The sequence below is a fragment of the Solanum dulcamara genome, chromosome 1 (assembly GCF_947179165.1).
Source record: "Solanum dulcamara chromosome 1, daSolDulc1.2, whole genome shotgun sequence".
NCBI classification, from domain to species: Eukaryota; Viridiplantae; Streptophyta; class Magnoliopsida; order Solanales; family Solanaceae; genus Solanum; species Solanum dulcamara.
The window spans coordinates 82,413,162-82,435,596 of record NC_077237.1 but is presented as its reverse complement, the minus strand read 5'-3'; the positions used below and the strand labels follow the sequence as shown (position 1 = coordinate 82,435,596).

General features: G+C 33.0%; 3 protein-coding genes and 1 non-coding gene across 8 annotated transcripts; 1 reads left to right on the top strand and 3 right to left on the bottom strand.

The window, feature by feature from the left end:
• Positions 1-466: 466 nt before the first annotated feature.
• On the bottom strand, positions 467-546 carry TRNAL-UAG (transfer RNA leucine (anticodon UAG)). Its single transcript has one exon. It is a non-coding gene; the product is annotated as a tRNA-Leu (tRNA).
• An 8,475-nt stretch (positions 547-9,021) lies between these two features.
• On the top strand, positions 9,022-11,426 carry LOC129889687 (transcription factor bHLH96-like). Its single transcript, XM_055965101.1, has 3 exons — positions 9,022-9,531; positions 9,946-10,458; positions 11,250-11,426. The coding sequence occupies exons 1-3, from the start codon at positions 9,151-9,153 to the stop codon at positions 11,343-11,345; spliced, it is 990 nt and encodes a 329-aa protein (XP_055821076.1). The 5' UTR covers positions 9,022-9,150; the 3' UTR covers positions 11,346-11,426.
• Positions 11,427-14,614: 3,188 nt separating this feature from the next.
• On the bottom strand, positions 14,615-16,389 carry LOC129889677 (RING-H2 finger protein ATL52-like). Its single transcript, XM_055965092.1, has one exon. The coding sequence runs from the start codon at positions 16,161-16,163 to the stop codon at positions 15,066-15,068; it is 1,098 nt and encodes a 365-aa protein (XP_055821067.1). The 5' UTR covers positions 16,164-16,389; the 3' UTR covers positions 14,615-15,065.
• A 1,009-nt stretch (positions 16,390-17,398) lies between these two features.
• Positions 17,399-22,177, bottom strand: LOC129880314 (uncharacterized). 5 transcript variants are annotated; one of them, XR_008765366.1, is made up of 3 exons: positions 21,709-22,177; positions 19,242-19,923; positions 17,399-18,264 (listed from the first exon to the last, which is right to left on the bottom strand). XR_008765366.1 is itself a non-coding variant. In XM_055954293.1 (2 exons), the coding sequence occupies exons 1-2, from the start codon at positions 21,926-21,928 to the stop codon at positions 17,543-17,545; spliced, it is 375 nt and encodes a 124-aa protein (XP_055810268.1). In that variant the 5' UTR covers positions 21,929-22,172; the 3' UTR covers positions 17,399-17,542. The 5 variants fall into 5 exon arrangements, 1 of the variants encoding a protein (XP_055810268.1); XR_008765363.1 differs by having other exon boundaries at positions 17,399-19,923; XR_008765365.1 differs by having other exon boundaries at positions 17,399-19,359.
• Between the last annotated feature and the right edge of the window lie 258 nt (positions 22,178-22,435).

The following is a 22,435-nucleotide window of genomic DNA, read 5'->3' as shown; positions in this document are numbered from 1 at the left end:
TCTTAACCCTTTAAGGACCTTACTGAGTTTCCAAGAGCCATTTTTGTTTCTCAATTTTTTTTTAATAATCACGTATTTGAGCTAGTTTTGCAGAATTCTTGATTAATTTCACAAGATATTGCTATTAGCAACACTAGCTGGTTAAAATATCATATAACTCTATATACCAAAATTTTGATAAACGAATAGAAATTATCTAGTATTTTTGCTTCCATTTAGATTTAAACATGAGATCTTATATTTTGTCGATCAAATTTATTGATCATTAAGGCACACCTTTAATGTCATTTTTCTTTATCATGGAAAATAATACAAAAATAGAGACTAAGGAACGAATAGAAACTAATGTATGTTCAAATATAGGTTCTAATTTAAAAAAAATTTAAATACAAAATTTAACTCTAATTTGTTTTAATACAAAACTTTAAAAAAATTATGTCAATGTTATTTTTTCATAGCAAAAATGTGACGGCTGTGGGATTTGAACCCACGCCCTTTCGGACCAGAGCCTAAATCTGGCGCCTTAGACCACTCGGCCAAACCGTCAAGTATACTTTGTTTAGTCGTTAGTAATATGTTATATTAATTAATTTAATTCGTAAGTATTACAAACAAATTTGATAATTTGATGGTAAAATTATCCAAATTTGATCTCGAAAATCTTGAGGAGAGTATCATTTTCTCACATAGAAAAAAAAAGAGTTTCTTTCAAAGTTTTTTATGTTCATGAAATGTCAGGTATCTATATTTGAAGTTTTATTATTAAATTTGAATTCGCACCAGAAGTTCAATACTAGGGAAACTCCCCCTAACAAAGATGACTTTATATCCAGATAAACTCGAACTCAAAACCTTTGATTAAGAATAAAAAAATTTTATCACTCCACGACAATCTTGTTGGTGAGTTAGTCAAAGTGTTCATATGTAGCTTAATTTGTCTAAGAAAATCTAAAAGGAATCCTACCTATCTCATCAATATATTAATAAGCGCTAATTAAGCTGCATTATCCTGTTATTATCGTCTTCTTAATAGGGTATTCAACTTAAATAAGTCTGTCTCGAATATATTAAACTGATATGTTTTCATGATACATTCAAAGTATATGCCAGTTAGAATATATATTTTGGATTTTTCTTCTTATTTCTATGTCATTTATTTTGGAAGAGAAAATAAATTAACATCTATAGCTCAAGAAGAACAAAAGCCAAGTCAATATTCTATCGAAAAAGTATCACAAGTTTTATATATTCTCTCGGTTCTAATTTACGTCACCTCCTTTTATTTACGTCTATTAATTAAAAAAGAATCACAAATTTTTAAATTGAAAAACAATTAATTTTATATTGTCCATTTTATCCCTAAGGAATTTTTTTTTTATAATCATATATATGTTATTTCATGTTTAATACAATAAGACTATCAGAAAAAATGTTATGAGTAAAATCAACGTAAACCTTATCCTCTTCAAACCTCATTTGTGTAATTATGCTCACTCGTTAAAGAGTAAGTCTCAAAAGTTGTACAACAACAAAATATCTAATATATATTATGTCATGTCAAAAATCACAAGTTTTAAAATTATTTATTCCTTTTTATATCAATTTAGATTTTAAAAAACTTTATAAAAAGTACTAAATTGCATTTTCTTTTTTATATTAATATAATAAAAAAATATATATTATATATATTAAAAAATTAGTCAAAGTTTATATTATTTGATTTTTAAAAAGAAAATTGTTACAACTAAAAGTAACGGAAGAAGTATTATATAGTAATGAAGTCCAAATAAATAAATACGGATTACTCAATAATTATATGGGAAAACGACAAGCAACAATTCAAAAAAAATACTGTTCCATTATTAAAATAATATACAGACAGAGAAACTTTCTTCAATTGTTTACGTGTAGCTTTTCCTAAGAAATCTGAACAGAATCATACTGATTCCATTATAAAATAATAAACCTAAGTCAAGTTGCATTGTATATTGTTCTCTAATCATTTTTAAATCAACTACTGGTACAACTTTAATCAGTAATCGAATCTGTTAATCTTGGGTTTTTAATAATGTATTAACTAATTAAGTGTATGTTAGTTAAGCACCAATAGTTGTCAATGTTTGGAAGACAAAATAATTTAGCTTAAGATGAACAAAGCCAAGTAAATATTCCATTAGAAAGGGTAATCGAGGAATTCCAAAGAGTGAGTCCTTTTTTTAGTACAATAATGTAGTAAGTTTCTAATTTTGATATTTTATTTTGCACTTACTCCGTCCATCTTTATTTGTCCACTGTATTATTTTGAAATTTTCAATAATACTTGTTCAGTTTAGGAAACCAATAAATAATCTATCATGATATGTCTATTTTACCCTTGTTATTAACTACTATTCATTTTTCAATGTTTAGATGACTTGTATTTAATAAGAGTGACTTGGTAAAATTATCCCTATCATTTACTGCTTCTTAATCCTTATGTCAACTATTCTTAATCCTTAAATCAATGAACAACTATTATTGGACAGAGAGAATACATTATACACACCTTCAACGGAGGAAGGAAAAATATCCAAATTTGCCTTTTTTACTTTGTGAAATAATCCAAATTTACCCTTTATTAAAAATTGGGGTCAAATATATCACTACTGTTATGACTTATTAGATTGGTACATGTCGTTATTAACTACTGGCGAAAACTTTTTAACATAAAAAGGGTCAAAATTGTTCTTAAACTAAGCCAAATGGTCTCAATTTGCGCATAAATTATCACGACTCCAACTGGCCGTGACTGGCACCTACAATACTTATTCCAGTGGGAGAACCATTTCTACAGCCCAACTTATCAAACCTTAGGAGATAACAATTAAAGACTTGCGGAAGCAGGAATAAAACAAAAATAATGATGAGTTCCCATAAACTTAGTCAACCATGTTAATAACAACGAAATGTAGAAGTAAACACATCCTAGAAACTGTACGTCATCGTACCAAAACTCTAACTAACAAGTCTAGAACAGGAGTACAACTCCAAATAGAAACCAGTAATAAATAAAAACCTTGTCTGAACACATAAGACATAGAAAAGAAAAGAACTAGAATAACGATAGAGTCCACGGCAGCCTAAAGGAACAGTTCACCCTTGAACTAGAAGACACGATCACTCCTCTAGATGAGGTTTCTCCGCAACCAACTGAATATGTCATGTACTCAACAAAAAGATAGAGCAAGTGTAGTATTAGTACACAAAAGACAACGGTATACTGGTAGGATCACGCGGTTAGACAATAGGCGGATCATAGATAATTAAATTCAACGTTATAGGCATATACATATACAGAATAAGTCAACAACATCTCAATATCACAACTCAATATCTTCCACATGCTATAATTTTCACACAAGAGTCCTCTTAAAGGACCTACAAACAATCAACTTTGTGTCGGAATGTGACACCCGATCCAAGTATGTGTCGGAACATGACATCCGATCCAAATTATGTATCGAAATGTGACACCCAATCTCAAGATATCATAATCACAAGAACATTCAATATTTACAACTCTATACCACCAAGAATAGGTTAATCACAATAACAGGCCAGCAAACGATCATTTCACGCATAATGTAGCATGTTTCCTTATTCATATACATGCATGCATATCATTAAGCAACTTAACAAGTATATAAAACACATACGGGAAACTAGACCATCACCTACCACAAATTCAAACTTTCTCAACCTTACAATGCAAGAGTCTTCCCTTTCCGGGTTTGTTCTTCTCGTTCTTGGTCTAGAAACATTAAATACATATTAAGGATCTGTCACATCTCGGGAGGGTACCCTAGACGTAACCGACACCCGAAGGCCATTTCTGACCTCCGAGCGAACCACCTGGTCCAGTCACTCATTCATTCATTCACATTTCCTTAGCGGAACTCAATTAATGAAATACTTTTCATACTATAAGGGCCGAAGGCTAAACATTTACAACCCAACAAGAATAGTAAATTAAGACTCCTCAAGATAACAGTTTAATCCTCCCCACACTCCAGTCTACGAAGCCTCTATTCAAGTCTAAAAGGTGTCAATGACAAGCCCATGGCTACCAACAATCTAAATAAAAGAAGAGATAACAAAACTGTACAAGAAGGCCCAATATCCTCCGGGAACTAGAAGGACTCACCGACTGGCTGGAAGTGTATGTGGATCTTCAACGGAGCGCCGGTTGATGATCCCTAGTACCTGTCTCTGCATTATGAAACGATGCAGGCCAAATGACGTCAGTACATGGAATGTACGAGTATGTAAAATGGCCGGATGAAACCACATTAAGAAAACATCAATATCAACTCAGGACCTCAACTCATACATGTATACATCACAACTCACTCAATGTCCTAAGTCCAACAAGAATAGTTTAGACATGACTAACTCATAAGCCACTTAACTCAACTGACTCGGAGCACTAACAAGGCCTAAATGGGAGTTTCTCTTAACCGACAACCATCACCTATGAGCCGGTGATAGTACAACAATCCGACGTTGTTGCCACGTCTGTCCATACCTTGCCAGGGTATGAACGCCTCTCTAATCATGAGTACCATCGATTAGTCAAGTCCTATCATTTCAGGACAATACAAATGGGAAACATCCGACTTTAACGGTTCGATCCCACGGGAAACATCCGACTTTAACGGTTCCAATCCCTCGGGAAGCATCCGACTTTAACGGTTCCATCCCTACCTACGTTGGCGGCGTAGTTTCTGGGGTTCGAGTATGGACTATACTCTCACCCGCTTCGGTGCTCGATACTCCTCCCATGACTCTATGCTCATAAGACTCCTCAAATCATCTCAAACAAGCCCTCACGGCTAGTTTTATGTGGTACAATACCACCTCATCAACTCGGTTCTCATTTGCAATTCAATTGAGGCACAATGACAAGTCTCATTTAGGACCTTGTCCACTTGCCAATTCCTTCCTCATATCAACTCAATCAAGCCTTCTCTATATGAACATTTATGACATCTCCTCAAGATTTAACACAACTCTATGACTTCAACTCAACCATTCAAATAGAATAGCGCATTTAAGGAAATTGACTTAAACAACATATTCACATGGCTAAAGAGGTCAACAAAACATAACAACAATTCATCTCCATCAATTCATACTAATCATGAAGGAATTTAAGGACTTCTTGGCTCAACAACATCAACACATATAGCATTATATAAATAGGAGACAAAGTTCATATAGACCTACACCATACCAAGAACTCTATTTTTCATGAGTATCTAACCTCAAGCAAGAATAGGGCACATGGGTGAACTTAGTCCATGTTTTGGATAGCCTTACATACCTTGTTTGAAGACTTTGAAGAAACCTTGATGTTGGGTCTTCAATGGGGGACTCAAATCTTGAAGCTCTTGGACTCTTTTTGTTGGAAATGGAGAAGATGAAGAAGAGAGAGAGAGAGAAGCTCATAGGGCTTTTTAGAGAGAGAGAATGGGGGCTGCCAAATGGGTTCCCAAAAGACCAAGGGTTACATATATATAATTTGGGTAAGTTCCCAAATTGCCCCTTCTCAAAAGTTCTGAAAATAGGCTAAAACGCCCTTGGCGCGATAGTGGCGCGTCGCGCCCTTACAGCGCCAAGGCCAATCACGCCTAAAACCTGCACAACTTTTAGTGGCGCGTCGCGCCAGGGACCAAACTACTGAGGCATGTTTCTGGCGCGATAGTGGCGCATCGCGCCCTTATAGCGCCAAGCCCATTGTTCTGAATTTTGGGAATTTAGCCTGAAAAACCCTGCACAACTTTTAGTGGCGCGTCGCGCCAGGGACCAAAATACTGAGGCATGTTTCTGGCGCGATAGTGGCGCGTCGCACCCTTACAGCGCCAAGGCCATTTCCCCAGCAGTTGCAACTCAGGCCAAAAAATGAAATTCCTGTCGTGCTAGTTCATCTTAGGATCGTCATATCTTTTGACTCCGAACTCCAAAATTTACGTTCTTGGTGGCGTTGGAAAGAAGACTCGACGACCTTTAATTTGATAGGTCGTGGTCCACCCAGATTGACGCTTTTCAAAAGATAGGGTCGTTAAAAGTCGACCCTCACATGAACTCGTCCTAAACTTAGCCACAACGGATCTCTTGGACTTAGCTCGGTCCTAGGGGTCCTCAATGACCCCACATCACCTCCAACGCTCCTAATTTCTCAGGGACTCATCTTAACTCAAGCACATACTTCGAAATAAATACGATGGGCCCCACACGTATACAAAGAAGGCCCGAATCTTAGGGAAAATTTTGAGGGGTGTTACAGGATCAATACAATGACCTAACTATCAAGAAATATAGCACAATTTCATTCCCTAGGCCAAACCCATGATCCTAATCTTACCCTAGGGCTATTTTCCACCATAGATTTTCGGTTCAAACCCTCCCCCAATGATTATCACCCATACTTCTAGTTTATAAGAATCAAAGTATGAATCTAGGGAGTAAAAACCTTACCTTAAGCGTGGAAATCCGTGGAAAATCAATGGAAATCGCCCTAGGTCGCCTCTTGGGGTTTTAGAAACTGATTATTGCAGAAAAGTTCGTTTCAAGTCTTTTTCATGATTTAAGTCGCGATTGTCCGCTCTGGCGGGACAGATCCCGCTCTGGCGGGATATGCGATCTTACCCTAGGGCTATTTTCCACCATAGATTTTCGGTTCAAACCCTCCCCCAATGATTATCACCCATACTTCTAGTTTATAAGAATCAAAGTATGAATCTAGGGAGTAAAAACCTTACCTTAAGCGTGGAAATCCGTGGAAAATCAATGGAAATCGCCCTAGGTCGCCTCTTGGGGTTTTAGAAACTGATTATTGCAGAAAAGTTCGTTTCAAGTCTTTTTCATGATTTAAGTCGCGATTGTCCGCTCTGGCGGGACAGATCCCGCTCTGGCGGGATATGCGGGAACAGTGAGCTCGGATTTTGTTCTCCAAGCTCCCATTTCAAAACACACTCCATTTCAAAGACGTATTAAAATATAACCTTCACGCCAACTTCGATTTCGGGAGTTTTACTCGCCCGAATGCGATTCCGCGAAGCTGTAAATGCTCTGTATCGTCTTTGCAATCAAACTATCCAATCAAATTACAAATTTGACCTCCCATCATTCACGTGATCACCCTATACTTCACCTGACTCAGAATACGTCCAAGTCTGGCCTAGGCTCAAATTTGCGGAAGTTACTACCCGAAGTTCTGGCCCAAAATCCTTTTCCATTGGCATATCCTAACGACGGAAGCAGGTTGTTACATAAACATTGTTAAGTTGTGGAGATTTCATTTTACTCATTCATCATTGTTGTAAATCAATGATTGTCGTTGGAAGTTCGGAGCATTGAAGATGACGATGTTATTATTGTAGTTGAAATAGTAATCCTCTTTTTTGAAATTTTGGAGCAAATCCAGATCATTTAACATAATTCAACGTTAGATTTGACCCTTTTTTAAATACAAATCATGTCAAATCAACCTCAACCCCAATCAATAATATATTTTTTTAGAAAAAAACATAGGCCTTCTTATAATACAAGAGAATGCTTGCTTAATATATTAATGGATAGTCCGTTTGAACACATTTTTCAAATTCCAAAGATAGCAAATTTAATTTCTTTTTAGTTAAGGATCCACCGAAAACAACCTATATACCTCCATCAAAGCTGCATACATATCATCATATTTAGACTTCACTTGTCGAATTATACTGTGGTTATTGCTTCTCAATCGTCAGCCAGTTTCATTCTCTTTTCTTTTATTGGTGTCCTGCAATATTCTAAATGAAACCATGAATATAAATCATTTAACTCCCTCTTGGTGTTAACTGGTTTTAAGTACGTGACGATACAAAATCCTCTTTTATTTGCTTTTCATATTTGTACAAAATTGATTAGTTTAGTGTCCTTGCAAACATGATAACATAGAAGTCATTCCTAGCCAGACGTACACATACAATAGTGTGAAAAGGCATAATAATTTCTGTATTATGACGAAATTGTCAGTTACACATTTAATTTTTGTGATAGTCATATTATTTTTTGAATTTGATTTATTTTCTTTACATTTCTAAATTATGCAACAGTTTTATAATCGCTGAACTTAATCCTCAAAATTAATTATAATATTCAAAATGGGAAAATTAAATATTTGACTAGTAATATTATTTATTTTGCTTAAATTGTTCAGCTCATGTGTGTACTTATTGATGAATTCCGGATTACCCGGTGACCCACTTGTAAATGTTTTGCTTACTAATTAATTAATTAATTGTGTGGCATTTGTCTTGTGTTCGATTGTGTTAAGTCTACCTTAGGTCCCACATCAACTTCTATCTCAATCTTATTTAATTAATATAGTAATTCTTGTAAAGAATTTTTAATTTCTATCGCAACTTTAACTCATACTTACAACTTATCGAAAACATGATCTTAGCTAAGAAATAATGAGAGTCAGGGATTAAGAAAAAAATTAATAGATAATCAAATATTGTCTAACTAATTTGCCTTATGATTATTACTCATTTACTATCTTGTTCTTCGATTTTATTTTGACTTGTTGTAATTTCTTTTGCTTCAATGAACTTCACTATTGTGTCCCTTTTTCATATTGGGTTTTATTATGTTTTAGTTGAGCTGAATACCTATCGAAAATAGTTTCTCCACCTTTGTAAGATAGGAATAAGATTGTGTACGTATCACTCTATCTAGATTCCACATGTTGTATTGTGCTGAATATGTTGTGGTTGTAGTATTAAGAGCCCGTTTGGATTCGCTTATTAGCTGTTTTCAGCTTTTTTTGAATATTTTGCTGGCCAATTTAAAACCATTTTGTGCTTAAAATAACTCCAAAATAATAATTGAGTCTGTTTCACTTATCTTATCTAAGACAACTTATACACTATTTTAAATAAGTTAAGCCAAACAACCTCTAATTGTATCTTCCCTTGAACTCATATACTATTACAAAAGTGCAAATTCAGGAGCTCTCTTCTCTTCTCTCTCTCTCTCCTTTGATCTTCTTTCTCCCTCTTTGGTCATTTGGAATTCTTTGGAGAAAAACATTAAAAACCATTTATTTTAATCTTTAAAAAAAATATCATGGCATTAGAGACAGTGGTTTGCCCTCAAGAACAATATAATGGCTATGTTTGTAAAGAATTTTATGGCTATGGAGAGCAAGAAAGTTCCTTTCTTGGCAACAATTGGGAGTACCCTTCATCTTGTAATTATTCAACGATGCAAAATCAAGTGATAGGAGATTGCAATATTGTTGGGGAGAGTAATAATAATCAGCTTATTTTGGAGGGTTCTTCAGCAAATTCAAATTCTTCAAGGTGTAGCACGAGGAAAAGGAAACGAACATGTAATAATAAAAATCAGAGAATGATACATATTGCTGTGGAGCGAAATCGGCGAAAACAAATGAATGAATATCTTAATCTTCTTCGATCTTTGATGCCATCTTCCTACGTTCAAAAGGTATGTTATTCAATTACGATTTTTAATAAAAGTTTCTTTCCTTTCTTAAATAAAATTGCATCTATTTTCAAGTTGACTAAGTAATTATTTGGCCAAACTGTAATTACTAGGAGTATCAATTACATTCAAATTTAATTTTTGGCCGTCAATTTTGAAGTACTAGTGAAATAAAAATATTACTTTCAATTGTATTTGAAGTAAAACAATATTTTTTATTTATAAATATATATTTATTTTTTAAAATAAAATTAATTTCTAAACTCAACTTCAATTTCAATCTAATATAACTTTATTTTTAATTAACTTCATACAATCCTTTAAAAATATTTCGTATAATTTCTAGTATTTAACCTTGTTGTGTATAGTTTAATTAGTTATGGTGAAATTCATTAAAGGATTTTTTATGAATTTCAGGCGGACCAAGCATCAATAATTGGAGGAGCCATAAACTTTGTAAAAGAGCTAGAACATAATCTCCAAACTCTACAAGCTCAAAAGACATTAATTTCTCATCTCAAAAAACGTGATATATCATCATTTTTCTCTTTCCTACAACACTCAAATTATTCATGTGAGTCATCTGCTGCCGAGATTTCTCGACCGCGAACGATGACTCACGACATACAAGTGAACTTGGTAGAGAGTCATGTCAAAAAACGTGATATATCATCATTTTTCTCTTTCCTACGACACTCAAATTATTCATGTGAGTCATCTGCTGCCGAGATTTCTCGACCGCGAACGATGACTCACGACATACAAGTGAACTTGGTAGAGAGTCATGTCAACCTCAAAATACTTTCAAAGAGAAGATCAAAACAGCTCATGAATATAGTAGTTGGCCTTCAGTGCTTGTGGCTAACTATTCTTCACCTTAATGTCACTGTTGTTCATGACCAAATGGTTCTTTACTCCATCAGTGCTAAGGTTTGTCATTAATTTTTTGCATCTCTCCATATTATTTGGTACCTACATTTACTCGCATTATGTGTTTACACCAAATTTAAACTAATTATAATGTCACCATAAGAGTCATAATTAAATTAGAATAAAATAGTAGATTAGACTAACTCTAACTCTCAAGAATTTTAATACTATCAGATTACTTTTACTTGATAAAGTAGATAATTTATCTTATTTTCAAAAATAACAGATACTCTCATTAGAGAGAATTTACCTATAAATATCTTTAGTGTGACATAATATTGGTGTATATAAGTTAAAATCTATTGTAGTTGATATAATATTGTAAAAGTTCTCTTACTATTAGGTGATAAGTGCATGAATACCCAATTTTGACGCCACGATTTAACATTTTTATTTTTATTTTTTACATATGTACCCACTTCGGGATAACTTTAAATATACGATGTTTAAAGTTATTTTTGACAAAGTCTAACTTTAAACTCAATGTCTGAATTAAGTTTCATTTAACTAAAAATTCAGGTACATATGATTGAAGTCCAATGTAAGAAGTTCAATTAATTTTGCCTAATTTCAGTCATAAAAATTCATGTACAGTACATTGCTAAACTCAAGCAAAATTTATATTAAAAAGATACATGATTTTACATTTATTAATATATATGATACAAAAATATCAAGGTTAAAAAAAAAGTTTTCCCCTCTTATTTTTCCTTTTCTTTCCATTCGTTGACATTTAATTATATTTCTAATTCACTTGAATTGTGTGCAATATGGATGAAAATTTGGAACAGCTAGAAGGGTGCCAACTGACAACAGTAGAAGAAATTTCTCAGGCTGTTAACCAATTGTTGGGTAGAATTCAAGAAGAGGAGGCTACTTTAAACTAATAATATTTTTTTCTCAAAATGTAATCTCTCTTGTTTATTTAATTTCTATATGTATCATCTTTTCTTCTTTTAATCAATTTTTATTTGTTTATTACTACCTTCTTTTCTTTTAATCATATTATTATTTCCTTCCATAGTGACAAGGAAAATGGTTGGATTTAAAAGTGTCAACTCTTCCAATAGAAAAACTAATAGTTTTCTAGGCATGCGAACAACCGTCAGGTTTAGTGATTTGGTGAGATCTACGAATGCAGTGACTATCTCGAAATTAAATTCCAATAATAGTTGCTATCTATTACTTCCTACATTCCTTTTTACTTGTCAATTTTTAACTTTACACACCTATTAAGAAATTAATTATTGATATGGTGAGTTTATCATTTTACCTATTTTAATCTCTAAAGTCATAATCCAAATCCAAAATATTTTGATAACAAAGATATTAACTCTCTCAATAAATTGAGGATGTAATAGGTAAAAAAAAATTATACTTTCTTAATTTGTCAAATTTAACTAGTAAAAAGGAAAATTAAATTATAAAAAATTTGACAAATAAAAGAGAACATAGGGAATAATTTTAGTGTATTTGACAATTTTCATTAGAAACTACTTTTCCATTGTACAAGAAGGGAGGCGGAGTTAGGTAGGAGAAAGGGGGTTAATTAAATTCCTCAAAAAATAATACCATGCAAATAGAGAAAAATGATTATTTTTATGGTTATATATAAATTGTTGAATTTTAATGACATAAAAAAAGAAAAATATAATGTCTATGGCAAATGAGTTGAAATTTTAGATAGATTTCGTCCAAATCCTCCCAGATAGGGATGAACATAAATATCAAGAAATCAAACCCAATTGAATTTTCGTACTTCAGTTTTGATATTTCAATACTAGTTCAATACAATTTTTCTAACAATTTGATATTTTGGTTCGGTCCTTGATATTATGTAACTGATTCTTCAATAATATCGAAGTTTAATAGTCATTCTTCAAAGGAAAAATTACTTGATTGAGTGATTTTTAAAAATTAATTACTGATTTTAGCGATATTTTTTATTTATTACCATTTATAGCAATATATAACAATATTATGATAAATCTACACTTGTATTAAAAGTGAATTATGCATACAATATAAATGTATTATAAGTGTTTTAAAATATATATTATGTTTGTGTAGTAAGAAACTAACATAATGTATTATAAGTCTATTAAAATATGTGATAAATGTACTATCCATCTATAAAACTTGTATTATATATGTTTTATAAATAGTTCTCTGCAATATGTATTATAAGTGTTCAGTGAAATTATTTTTTTATTGCTATAAATGGTAAATATTTTCTTAATATTGTATATTTATGTAAGTTTCCTTCTTCAAATTTCGTACTTTGATCCAATTCCCAAGCCCATAAATTTCGACTCAATTCCCAAGCCCATAACCCATTCCCTAACTAGAACTAAATGAACTAAACTTTTCAAAAATTAAATCGAATCGAATTAATTTGGCATGGTATTCGATGTACACTATTAACAAAACAAAAATCAAAATATCAAATCAAAGTTTGAAAAAATTGAATCGAAGAATCGAACACCCACTTCTCGTGAAAAAATCGCCATCTTGATGAAACTTAGCTAGCCTAGCATATGTATTTAAACACATCTAATTGTCTTAATGAAGCCTAACTAGTCTAGTCAATTTTTAGGAGAACACATCTGAAATTGGGGGTAGTAAAGTCTACTTAAAGCAAAATGACATATTACATGTGCCGTAGATTGAAAAAGAAAATTCTAAATATTTTCCAAACAAAGATTAATTACGTAGATATTAATGAGCATGTTGCAATGTGCTATTAGAGTTTAATTTCTAAATAATTCATAGGGTGCCAGGCAGGAATCTGTCGTGCCAGCCAAATACTAGAGCCGTCGATAAGGCCTAGGTCCGTTGGGCCAGCTCAATTTAATTTGTGATATAATAGAGTTGGACTAAGATTTTTAAAGCATATTTAAGAATGCAAAATTTATATAGATATAGTATATTAAGAAAATACTTATCATTTATAATAATAACATTTTTTCATTGGACACTTATAATATATTTATAATACAATTTTAACATATATTAGCGAAATAATTTATAAAGTACATATAATACACGTTTTATTATGGATAATACATTTATCACACATTTTAATACACTTATAATATATTGTGCCAATTTCTTACCAAACATGCATAATATATTTTAAAACACTTATAATACATTTATATTGCATGCATAATTCACTTTTAATACATATCATATTTATCATAGTATTGCTATGTATTGCTATAGATGGTAATAAATAAAAAAATATCGCTAAAATCGGTAATTATTTATTAAAAAGTGTTCACCCAAGTAATTTTTCCTTTAAGAATAAGAGTTTTTGGCCCAGCCCAAATAAGCCTTTTGGTTTGTAGGGCTTGAACAATGTAGGTTGGGCCGGTCCGTAAATAAAAAAATACTAAAAATAACAAGAGGAGTCCAAACTCAAAGTATTAAATGATGCATATAAATATTACAAAGTTCAGAAACCCAAATATATAAATTATTTTCTTGTACAGTTATTTCCAAGATGTTTACCTAAAATGACAATGATTTCATATTGAAGTCAGACAATCAAATATTTAATTAAAGTCAAACTTAATAAGTATTATTAAAATTATTTTATTCGTGGATTCGACACTTGGTTAACAAGTAGTAACACCATATAATATTGTCTTATCGATTTTTATGTTAACATTTTAAAATTAAAATTATAAAAAATATATTATTTTTAAAAACATGGATCGGCCCGACGCGACCCGTAGCCACATAGTTGTGGGATGGACTAACTGTTTTTTAGCTTGTCAAAATAATGGATTAACCCGACCTAGCCCATACAGTTTCAAAACTTGTATGGGCTATTCCGGATGGGATAGGTCAGCCCATATTGATAGCAATACTCTGGGCCTAGAGGGAGAGGGGCTAGGTGGGTAAAATTTAGACATACTCAGTGTTTTAGGATTTTTTTTAAAAAAAGAATTCAGCCTTATAACGAAAAAACTAAAGTATGCCACATTTGTTAGACGATGAGTATATATATGCATTATTTGTTAGACGATAAGAATATAGATATACCATTTTTATAACAATGTGTATATACTCTCTAAATCACAGAGTTTGAAAGGTATATTTACCCCTTTTCCCTACTTAAAATTTTGGGCACAAAACATTACAGATGATCTTGAGGTTGTTGACAAATCCTATAGTGATAAGAGTTAATGATATTATTTTTTTATTTTATTTTTAAATTACAAAAAAAACTCAAAATTTATAAATTTCAGATACAGATTTCCACATACATTAGCAGACATCCGGATACATAAGGGAGAAATGTATCCGAGAGGGAAGGTATGTATCAAATATGAGAGGGATGTATCCGAAAGAGGTATAGAGATGTATCAACGAGTGAAGAGTGATGTATCCGAGATGGATTTTTGAAATTTTTTTAGATGATAGAAAATTTTAAATATTATAATAAAATAAGATGTGTATATAGGTAATTTTTTCATTAATTTATGAACTAAACTTTTTCTCATACCTGTACAATACGATAAATCCCATTTCTCTTACTGCTATGCATTTGTACTCAGGAATTTCATATAGATCACCTCAATTAAACAACTCAAATGGATTCACAATGGAAGTACTAAACTGTGATTTCGATTACTTTTCGAAAAAAATGACCTCCCACCATAAGAAAATGATCTTTTCATTGAAGAAGCACTGTCCATAACCCTTTGAATTCTTGAATTTGAACTTGTTTCCTCATTTCTTTTTGTCTCAACACATCTTTTTTCACCTTCACCCTTTGATAACACAACCATTTGTATTCCTATATTTGTAGCAATTGAAGAATCCATTGAGACTGACCTTCTCATTTGTTGTAATACATCAACATCTTTTTTCGATGTTTCAGGAAGTTCATTCTTTTGAAGTTCACCATGATCACCGTTCACTACCCTCACGTTTTCTTGAAACTCCCCCTCTCTAGCCTGATTGTTGTTGTATGTGTTGTTGTTCACTTGTACAATTTCATCTCTTTGTGAACCAATGTCATCATTAGGACTCGTATTAGTACTCGAGATGGGAACGATTGATCCCACGGGTGCTGCAGTGTTGGAGATTATAGCAGCACGACACAACGGGCAATTCACGTGTGATCTAAGCCATGTATCGATACAATGGATGTGAAAGGCATGGTTACATTTAGGTAACAACCTAAGAGAATCATTATCTTGGAATTCATTCAAACAAACAGAGCACTCTGTTCCATCAATCAAATTATCCCCTGTTTTGTACTTGAAAATTGTGATCAAATTGATTAAACAAGGTTCAAGTCCCACAGTATTGATGTACCAAATTGGATGATCAATAATTGGACCTCGATTTTCGTCTAAGAACTCCTCGTTAGCTCCTTCCTCTCGCGTTCTTCTACGATTCCAATTCGAGCAATTCCTTACGATGATTAAGTAGTAGGTGAGGAGTAGGAACAAGCTAGCAAGCAATGCCACGGAGATAATAATATAAGGTAAGATGTTCTGAACAATTTTGTTACTCCTTTCGATTGGTGGTTGTTGTGGTAATAGTGCGGATAGTGGTGGTGGTGGTGGCATGTAATAGTCCATATTAGGGTATGGATAGCACCCAGAAGGACAGGTTGAGTCACAAACATCATGACAATTTGTTGTTTGACTTAATGTTGGAAATAGCATTCTTGGCCTCATGGCCATTGACAAGATCAAAAGAAGAAAAGAAAGTGTGAATATTATTGAAAAGGGGGTGTTTGGTAAGAGTGATTCTTGATCATGAAGAAAAAAATAATAATGGAGTTAGGTTAGGTTGTGGGTAGAAAATGATGATGATTTAGTTGAGGAGTCATTGCGATCAATGTATCTAAAACTTTCTCTGAATAATGTGTAGTTGTCAACTAGGAAGCGTGGCAAGGTTCCTTATCTCCTCATATTCCCCGGTTTGTGATATTTTAATATTTGACATGAAATTTTAAAAAGATTTTTTTAAAAAAAAAATTATGGCATAAAATAAATCATAGATATTTATATGATAAATTATCTAGTTAAAAATAAAATAATATTTTAAAATTAAATTATTACTAAATATAAAAATATGTTATTCTTTTTAAAACCAACTAAAAAACAATAAATATATCACATAAATTAAATTAGAGGACATAGTTAATTTTAAAGAGATCTGCTATGCAATTTATATATGATCCTTTGATTTGACACACAGAAAAACATGGGTACAACACCAAACCCTTTGACACAAAGAAAGGAAAAGTAGTACTATTATAAATAGTCATTTCGTCAAATTATTCTTTTAATTACTCCTTCTGTCTCAATTATATGACATATTTTTCTTTTAGTCCAACTCAAAAAGAATGGTATTTTTCTATATTTAGAAAGAATTTAACTTTAAAATTCTGTTTTTGCCGCTTAATGAAATAATTTATACTCACTCAAATATCTAATGTTTGTTTTAGATTATAAATTTCAAAAACTTACTCTTTTTCTTAAATTTTGTGTCAAATCAAATGACAATCTTCTCCTTTCAATTTGGTTGTCATTTTTTCCCTTTTAATTTGTTAACTCTTTAATTTCATCTTTCCACGTAACATGTTTAAGACCATAAGATTAAAAACATGTTTGACATTATTACTAAAAACTTCCTATTTTTAGAATTACTTTTTAAAAATAACTTTTCAGAAAAGTATTTTTGAGAAAAAACAATTTATGTTTGGCTAATTCATTTTATTGCATATTTTTGACTATTTTTTTTTAAAAAAATTCTTTTTAAAGTCAAATTACGAAAAATGACAAGTATCAATGCACCTTTTAAATTAAGATTATTTATAGAGAGAAATTATACCAATTACAAAGAACCAATAGCTAAGCCACGACACAGTTTGCTATTCTCAAATATAAAGACAACAAGACTAAAAGAAAACTAAGCTAGAAAGCTAAAAGATAAATTGATGAATGGCTTGCATAGTTTTCTGGTTGGCCCTAGCACAACAAATATAAGCAATTTCCCTGGCAATAGATTCCCAAGTCCTACTTTTCTTTTCAAAGATCCTTTGGTTTCTCTCAAATCAGATAGCATAGACATACTCAGTGTACACCAACATAAAGATTTGAGCAGTTTGAGTTTTTCCCTTAGCAGAGCCTATGATCCCAGGATATATTAGTCCCAACTGTTGTAAGGAGTTTGAGCTAATTTGATCCATTGTAGTAGTTTGCACCAGACCTGATAAGCAAAAGAACACCTTGTATATATATGATCTCTGGATTCAAAAAGATGTTGGTACAAACACATTTCAAATCAACATCTAGCCCATATTTTTTGAGTCTATCTATAGTGCTTAGATTGTTTTGCATTTGTAACCACAAAGCGAAGACTGCCTTTGGTCTAGCATCATTTTGAAAGATCAAGCATTTCCATTGAACTCTTTGTTGAGGTCCTAGCAAGTGTAAGTACAGATGTTTGATTATAGTTTTACCCCTCAAGGTATTAGGCTGAAATTGTAAGTAAATTTATCTATTTTCCAGAATTTTCTTCACCATCCAGCAAGCTTGTAGGGAGATGATCACCTCTTGGAAAGGAATCTTTTTGATATAGTAGGAGTGTACCCATTTGATCCACAACTTGTCCTGTTTATGCTCTAGGTCCCAGTAGTGTTTAGCAATGGCAGCCTTATTCCATAATTGAAGGTTAATCAAGTTGAGACCACCAATTGATTTTGGAGAGCAAACTTTTTCCCAAGACACCAAGCCTCTCTTGGTGATAGTATTAGTACCTGACCATATATAGCTTCTGCAGTGGACATCAATAAGCTTCAATACCTTAGATGGGATAACAAATAACTGAGCCCAGTAGGCTTGAATACCAAAAAGAACTGATTGGACAAGTTGTATCCTTTCTGCATAAGATAATTTTTTGGCTATTCATGAGGTAATTTTTGTTATAATCCTCTCAATAAGTGGCATTCATTGCACAATAGTAAGCTTCCTGGTAGATAAAGGAATACCTAGATACTTGAAAGGTAGAGTTTCTAGTGTCAAACCAAGATGACCTAAAATACTAGCTTGTATTGTCTGAGCAGTGCCTCCAAAATAAATGAAACTTTTGTTCAAGTTTTCTTGTAATTCAGAAGCTTCATAAAAGATATTAAAACATTGTTGTATCTTACTAACAGAGTTCAGATCAGCACTAGAAAATAAGAGGAGGTCATCTGCAAAGCTCAAGTGTGTGATACCTAGTTTTGAACACCTAGGATGATACTTGAATTCATCAAATTACTCAAGATCATTCAATAATCTACTAAGATACTCCATGGCTATAGCAAACAAATAGGGGAGATTGGATCTCCTTGCCTCAATCCTTTCGTTGCATCAAAGGGTTCTCCATTAATCATTATAGTATAGTTCATTATCTTCACACACTCCATAATCCAACCTAGAAACTTTGTAGGGAACCCTAGTTCTCGCATAACTTGTTCTAGGTAGATCCATTCCATAGAGTCATAAGCCTTTTAGAGATCTATTTTAATGACATATCTAGGTGAGATATGTTTTTTAGTGTAGGCCCTCACAAGCTCATGAGCTAAGATTATACTATCGGCAATTTTCCTCTTAGGTACCTGTGCTTCACAAATTAGACTAGCCATAAAAGGTTGGAGACTAGCAGCAAGCACTTTACCAATATAGGTCTGAACTCTTTAATATTAGAAGAACTCACAGTTTTAGGAATTAACGTAATAGTTGTGCAGTTGAGAGCTCTATAAAGCTTACATGTCTGAAAAAATTCTTTGATAGTTTGGAGAATGTCATCTTTCAGTATGTGCCAAGTATTTTGAAAGAAATGTGCATTGCAACTATCAATGCCAAGCGCTTTGTCACCCTCAATAGACTGCAAAGCATCAAAAATCTCTTGGTCAATAATATCTCTACATAGTTGGATCTTCTGTTGATGAGAGAGGATAGGGACCTTCTTCATCACTGCTCTATTAACTACAAGTAAAGGGGTAGAAGATGAACCCATTAGAGATTTATAGAAGAGAATAATCTCATCATTGATCCCATTGGGATCAGTGAGCTTCGTGCCTAAAAGTGAGTAAATTTCTCCAAGATGCTTCTTTTGGCTTCTCTTTTTTATCACAACGGAGAAATACTTGGTATTTGCATTACCAAGCTTGATCCATTGTGCTCTTTCTTTCTGTCTGAGAGCACTCTCATCAATAAGTGATCATTTATCAAGATTCTGAATAACTATGTTTTCCTGTCTATACAAGTCATTTGAACTATGGATTGTAAGTTGTTGTTGAATGATTGCAAGTTCCCGTCTGGACTTTTCTATCTTTAGATTAATATCTTTAAACTCTTCTCTATTCAGCTTCTTCAACAATGGCTTTAAAGCTTTGAGTTTGAGCCAAATATTTTTCATCCTATAGTGATTTAACTCCTTGCACCAAACCTGTTGCACAATATCCATAAAAGCACTATGGTCAATTCAAATGTTGAAGAATCTAAAAGGACTTTTCCCGGGATAGATCATAATGTTTAGACTAAGTAGAATTGGAGCATGATTTGAGATATGAGGAATATCATATTCAAGAGTAACATGACCCTATAGCAGCATCTAATCATGATTACCAAAAGCTCTGTTAATCCTGCTCCATATTCTTTCAGAACTAGCTTGCTTTTTGCTCCAAGTATAGTATTCCCCACTCCATTTGAATTCAGTCAATTGCACTTGTTGGATACACTCAGAGAAGTCTCGAATTTCAGGAAAGGTGAAAGGATTATCAAATAGTCTATTATCTTGTAGTAGTACTGCATTAGAATCTCCACATATCAACCATGGTCCTTGAAAAGACTGAAAATTAGTAACTAAATCTGACCATAAGTTCTTCCTTTGTTTTATAGTATTATAGCCATAAATCACAATCAGATTGCACTGAAAAGAATCAATTCTCCCTTTTACTTGGTAGTGTATAAGTTGGGCACTACTAGTAAATATCCCTACTTTATGACAGTGAGAATCCCAAATAATCCAAATCCTTCCATTTGGTGCATATGAGTAGTTGGTTAACATGTCCCACCCAAAAGCTACATTATCACAAATGTTTCTAGCCTTAGTTTCTTTGACCTTTGTCTCAACAATATCAGCCAATTTAATGTGTTTATTAATGAGGTATTATTTAAGCTCTTTCTGCTTATACCTCTTATTCACTCCTCTAATGTTTCAGAAAAGCCAAGTCATTTGGATATGGATCCCCCTCCTTTGTCTAGGGGAGAACACCTTCTACCATTCTATTCGACATCTAGTATCTCAAATCCATTCTTAACAGACACACTTGCCAGCAAAGGAAAGTTTTCATGGTGAAGTTCAGGACTGACATTAAATTTCTCCTTAGATGATGATTTTGGGCTCTCTAATTGTTGCTTATCTTGCATATGTATCTCCTGAGTTGAGTGTGATCCCAAACATGTTACAGCAACTCCCTCTATATTGGTAGCTCGTGAAATAGGCCCTTTAGATTTCCACTCAAGTGTGACTTTAGCATGTTCTTTATTCTTCCTAGGAGGGGCCTGTTGGGTTCCTGTGGTAGCTTGATACTAGAACAGGAATGGCCAACAACTTGATATGTTTTGCAAAAATCAAGCTATCATAGGTAACTTCCTACAAGAACACTCGACCACTAGGATCCTTCACTGTTATTTCAGCAGGTAGATCATTTGTTACATTAACCTCTATCAACATTCGAGCAAAGGAAATGCGAGATTGCTTTGTAGTGCATTGATCAGCAAAATAGGAGAACCTATAACACTAGCGATTCGGCTAAGTGAGTTCACTCCCCGTTAGTTCATTGGCAACTTTGGGAATTTCACCCATAAGGGAATTTCAATAGGAAATTCTACACTAAAATCAAACTCTGGAGACCAAGGTTTAAGGATAACAGGTTGATTGTTAACTGTAAATGGCCCTACATAAAATACTTCTTGCATATTCTCAATTGAATGAAATTTTATAAGATAATAACCTTCTTCATGGAGATACAGGTCAGGAGCAGCCATGTTTGATCAATGTTGTGCAATATATCTAGTCATAGCATTATATTCCGATACAGGACCAACAAAATAGGTAATTAGAGCACATCTCCATTTATCAGCTTTTTTCTTAACCCTTGTTGCATCTAGTTTCACCATAGATTTTTCATCAATCAAATCTGAGGGGGGATATAAGTTAGAGTCATACCATTATCAGAAGCTCGATTCCCCCTAAATAGATTTTCCCATGAATTTTTGTTGATTTCCCCATCATCATGCTGCACATTGTTAGTCCCCGATACTGTTCCATTGATTATTGGCTCTGCCAAAATACCCCTTCCACCACTCGATTGCGCTTCCCTAGCTGCCACAGAGTTTGGGGGAGTGGTTAATTGTAGTTTTTTTGCAACAGCCCCAGAGTTTGACATAGATCCATATTCTACTGCGTTCAACACAGTATCCGAAATCGTAGTGTTCTCCTATTGCCCTTTGCCGTCTGAATTAGCTGGTACTCGAGCCCCAATAGAGCTTCCAAATGCAACTAAAATATTACGGGTCCTTTCTCATCCTCGCCCTCGTCCCGTACCTCAACCCCTCGCCATTATCGACCTCAGCCCACGTTAATAAACATGAGCTAAGAGGAGAGAGAAGGAAGAGAGAGAAGAGAAGAATTTTTATTTTTATTAAATTTAAATGTACATATTCAATTTTCTAATCAATATTATACATAGATAGATAAGAAAAAAAATAAAATGTTGATATAATATTAACATGATGATTTAAACATAATTAAAAATATCAAACAAAAACTTTAAGAACCATTTTACAAATTAAATCATTGCATACGAAAAATTCACCACAATAATAAATAAATTCAAGGGATATATTGATAAATATGTATATATGAAAGATAGGAGTGTGCAAAAATTGAACCG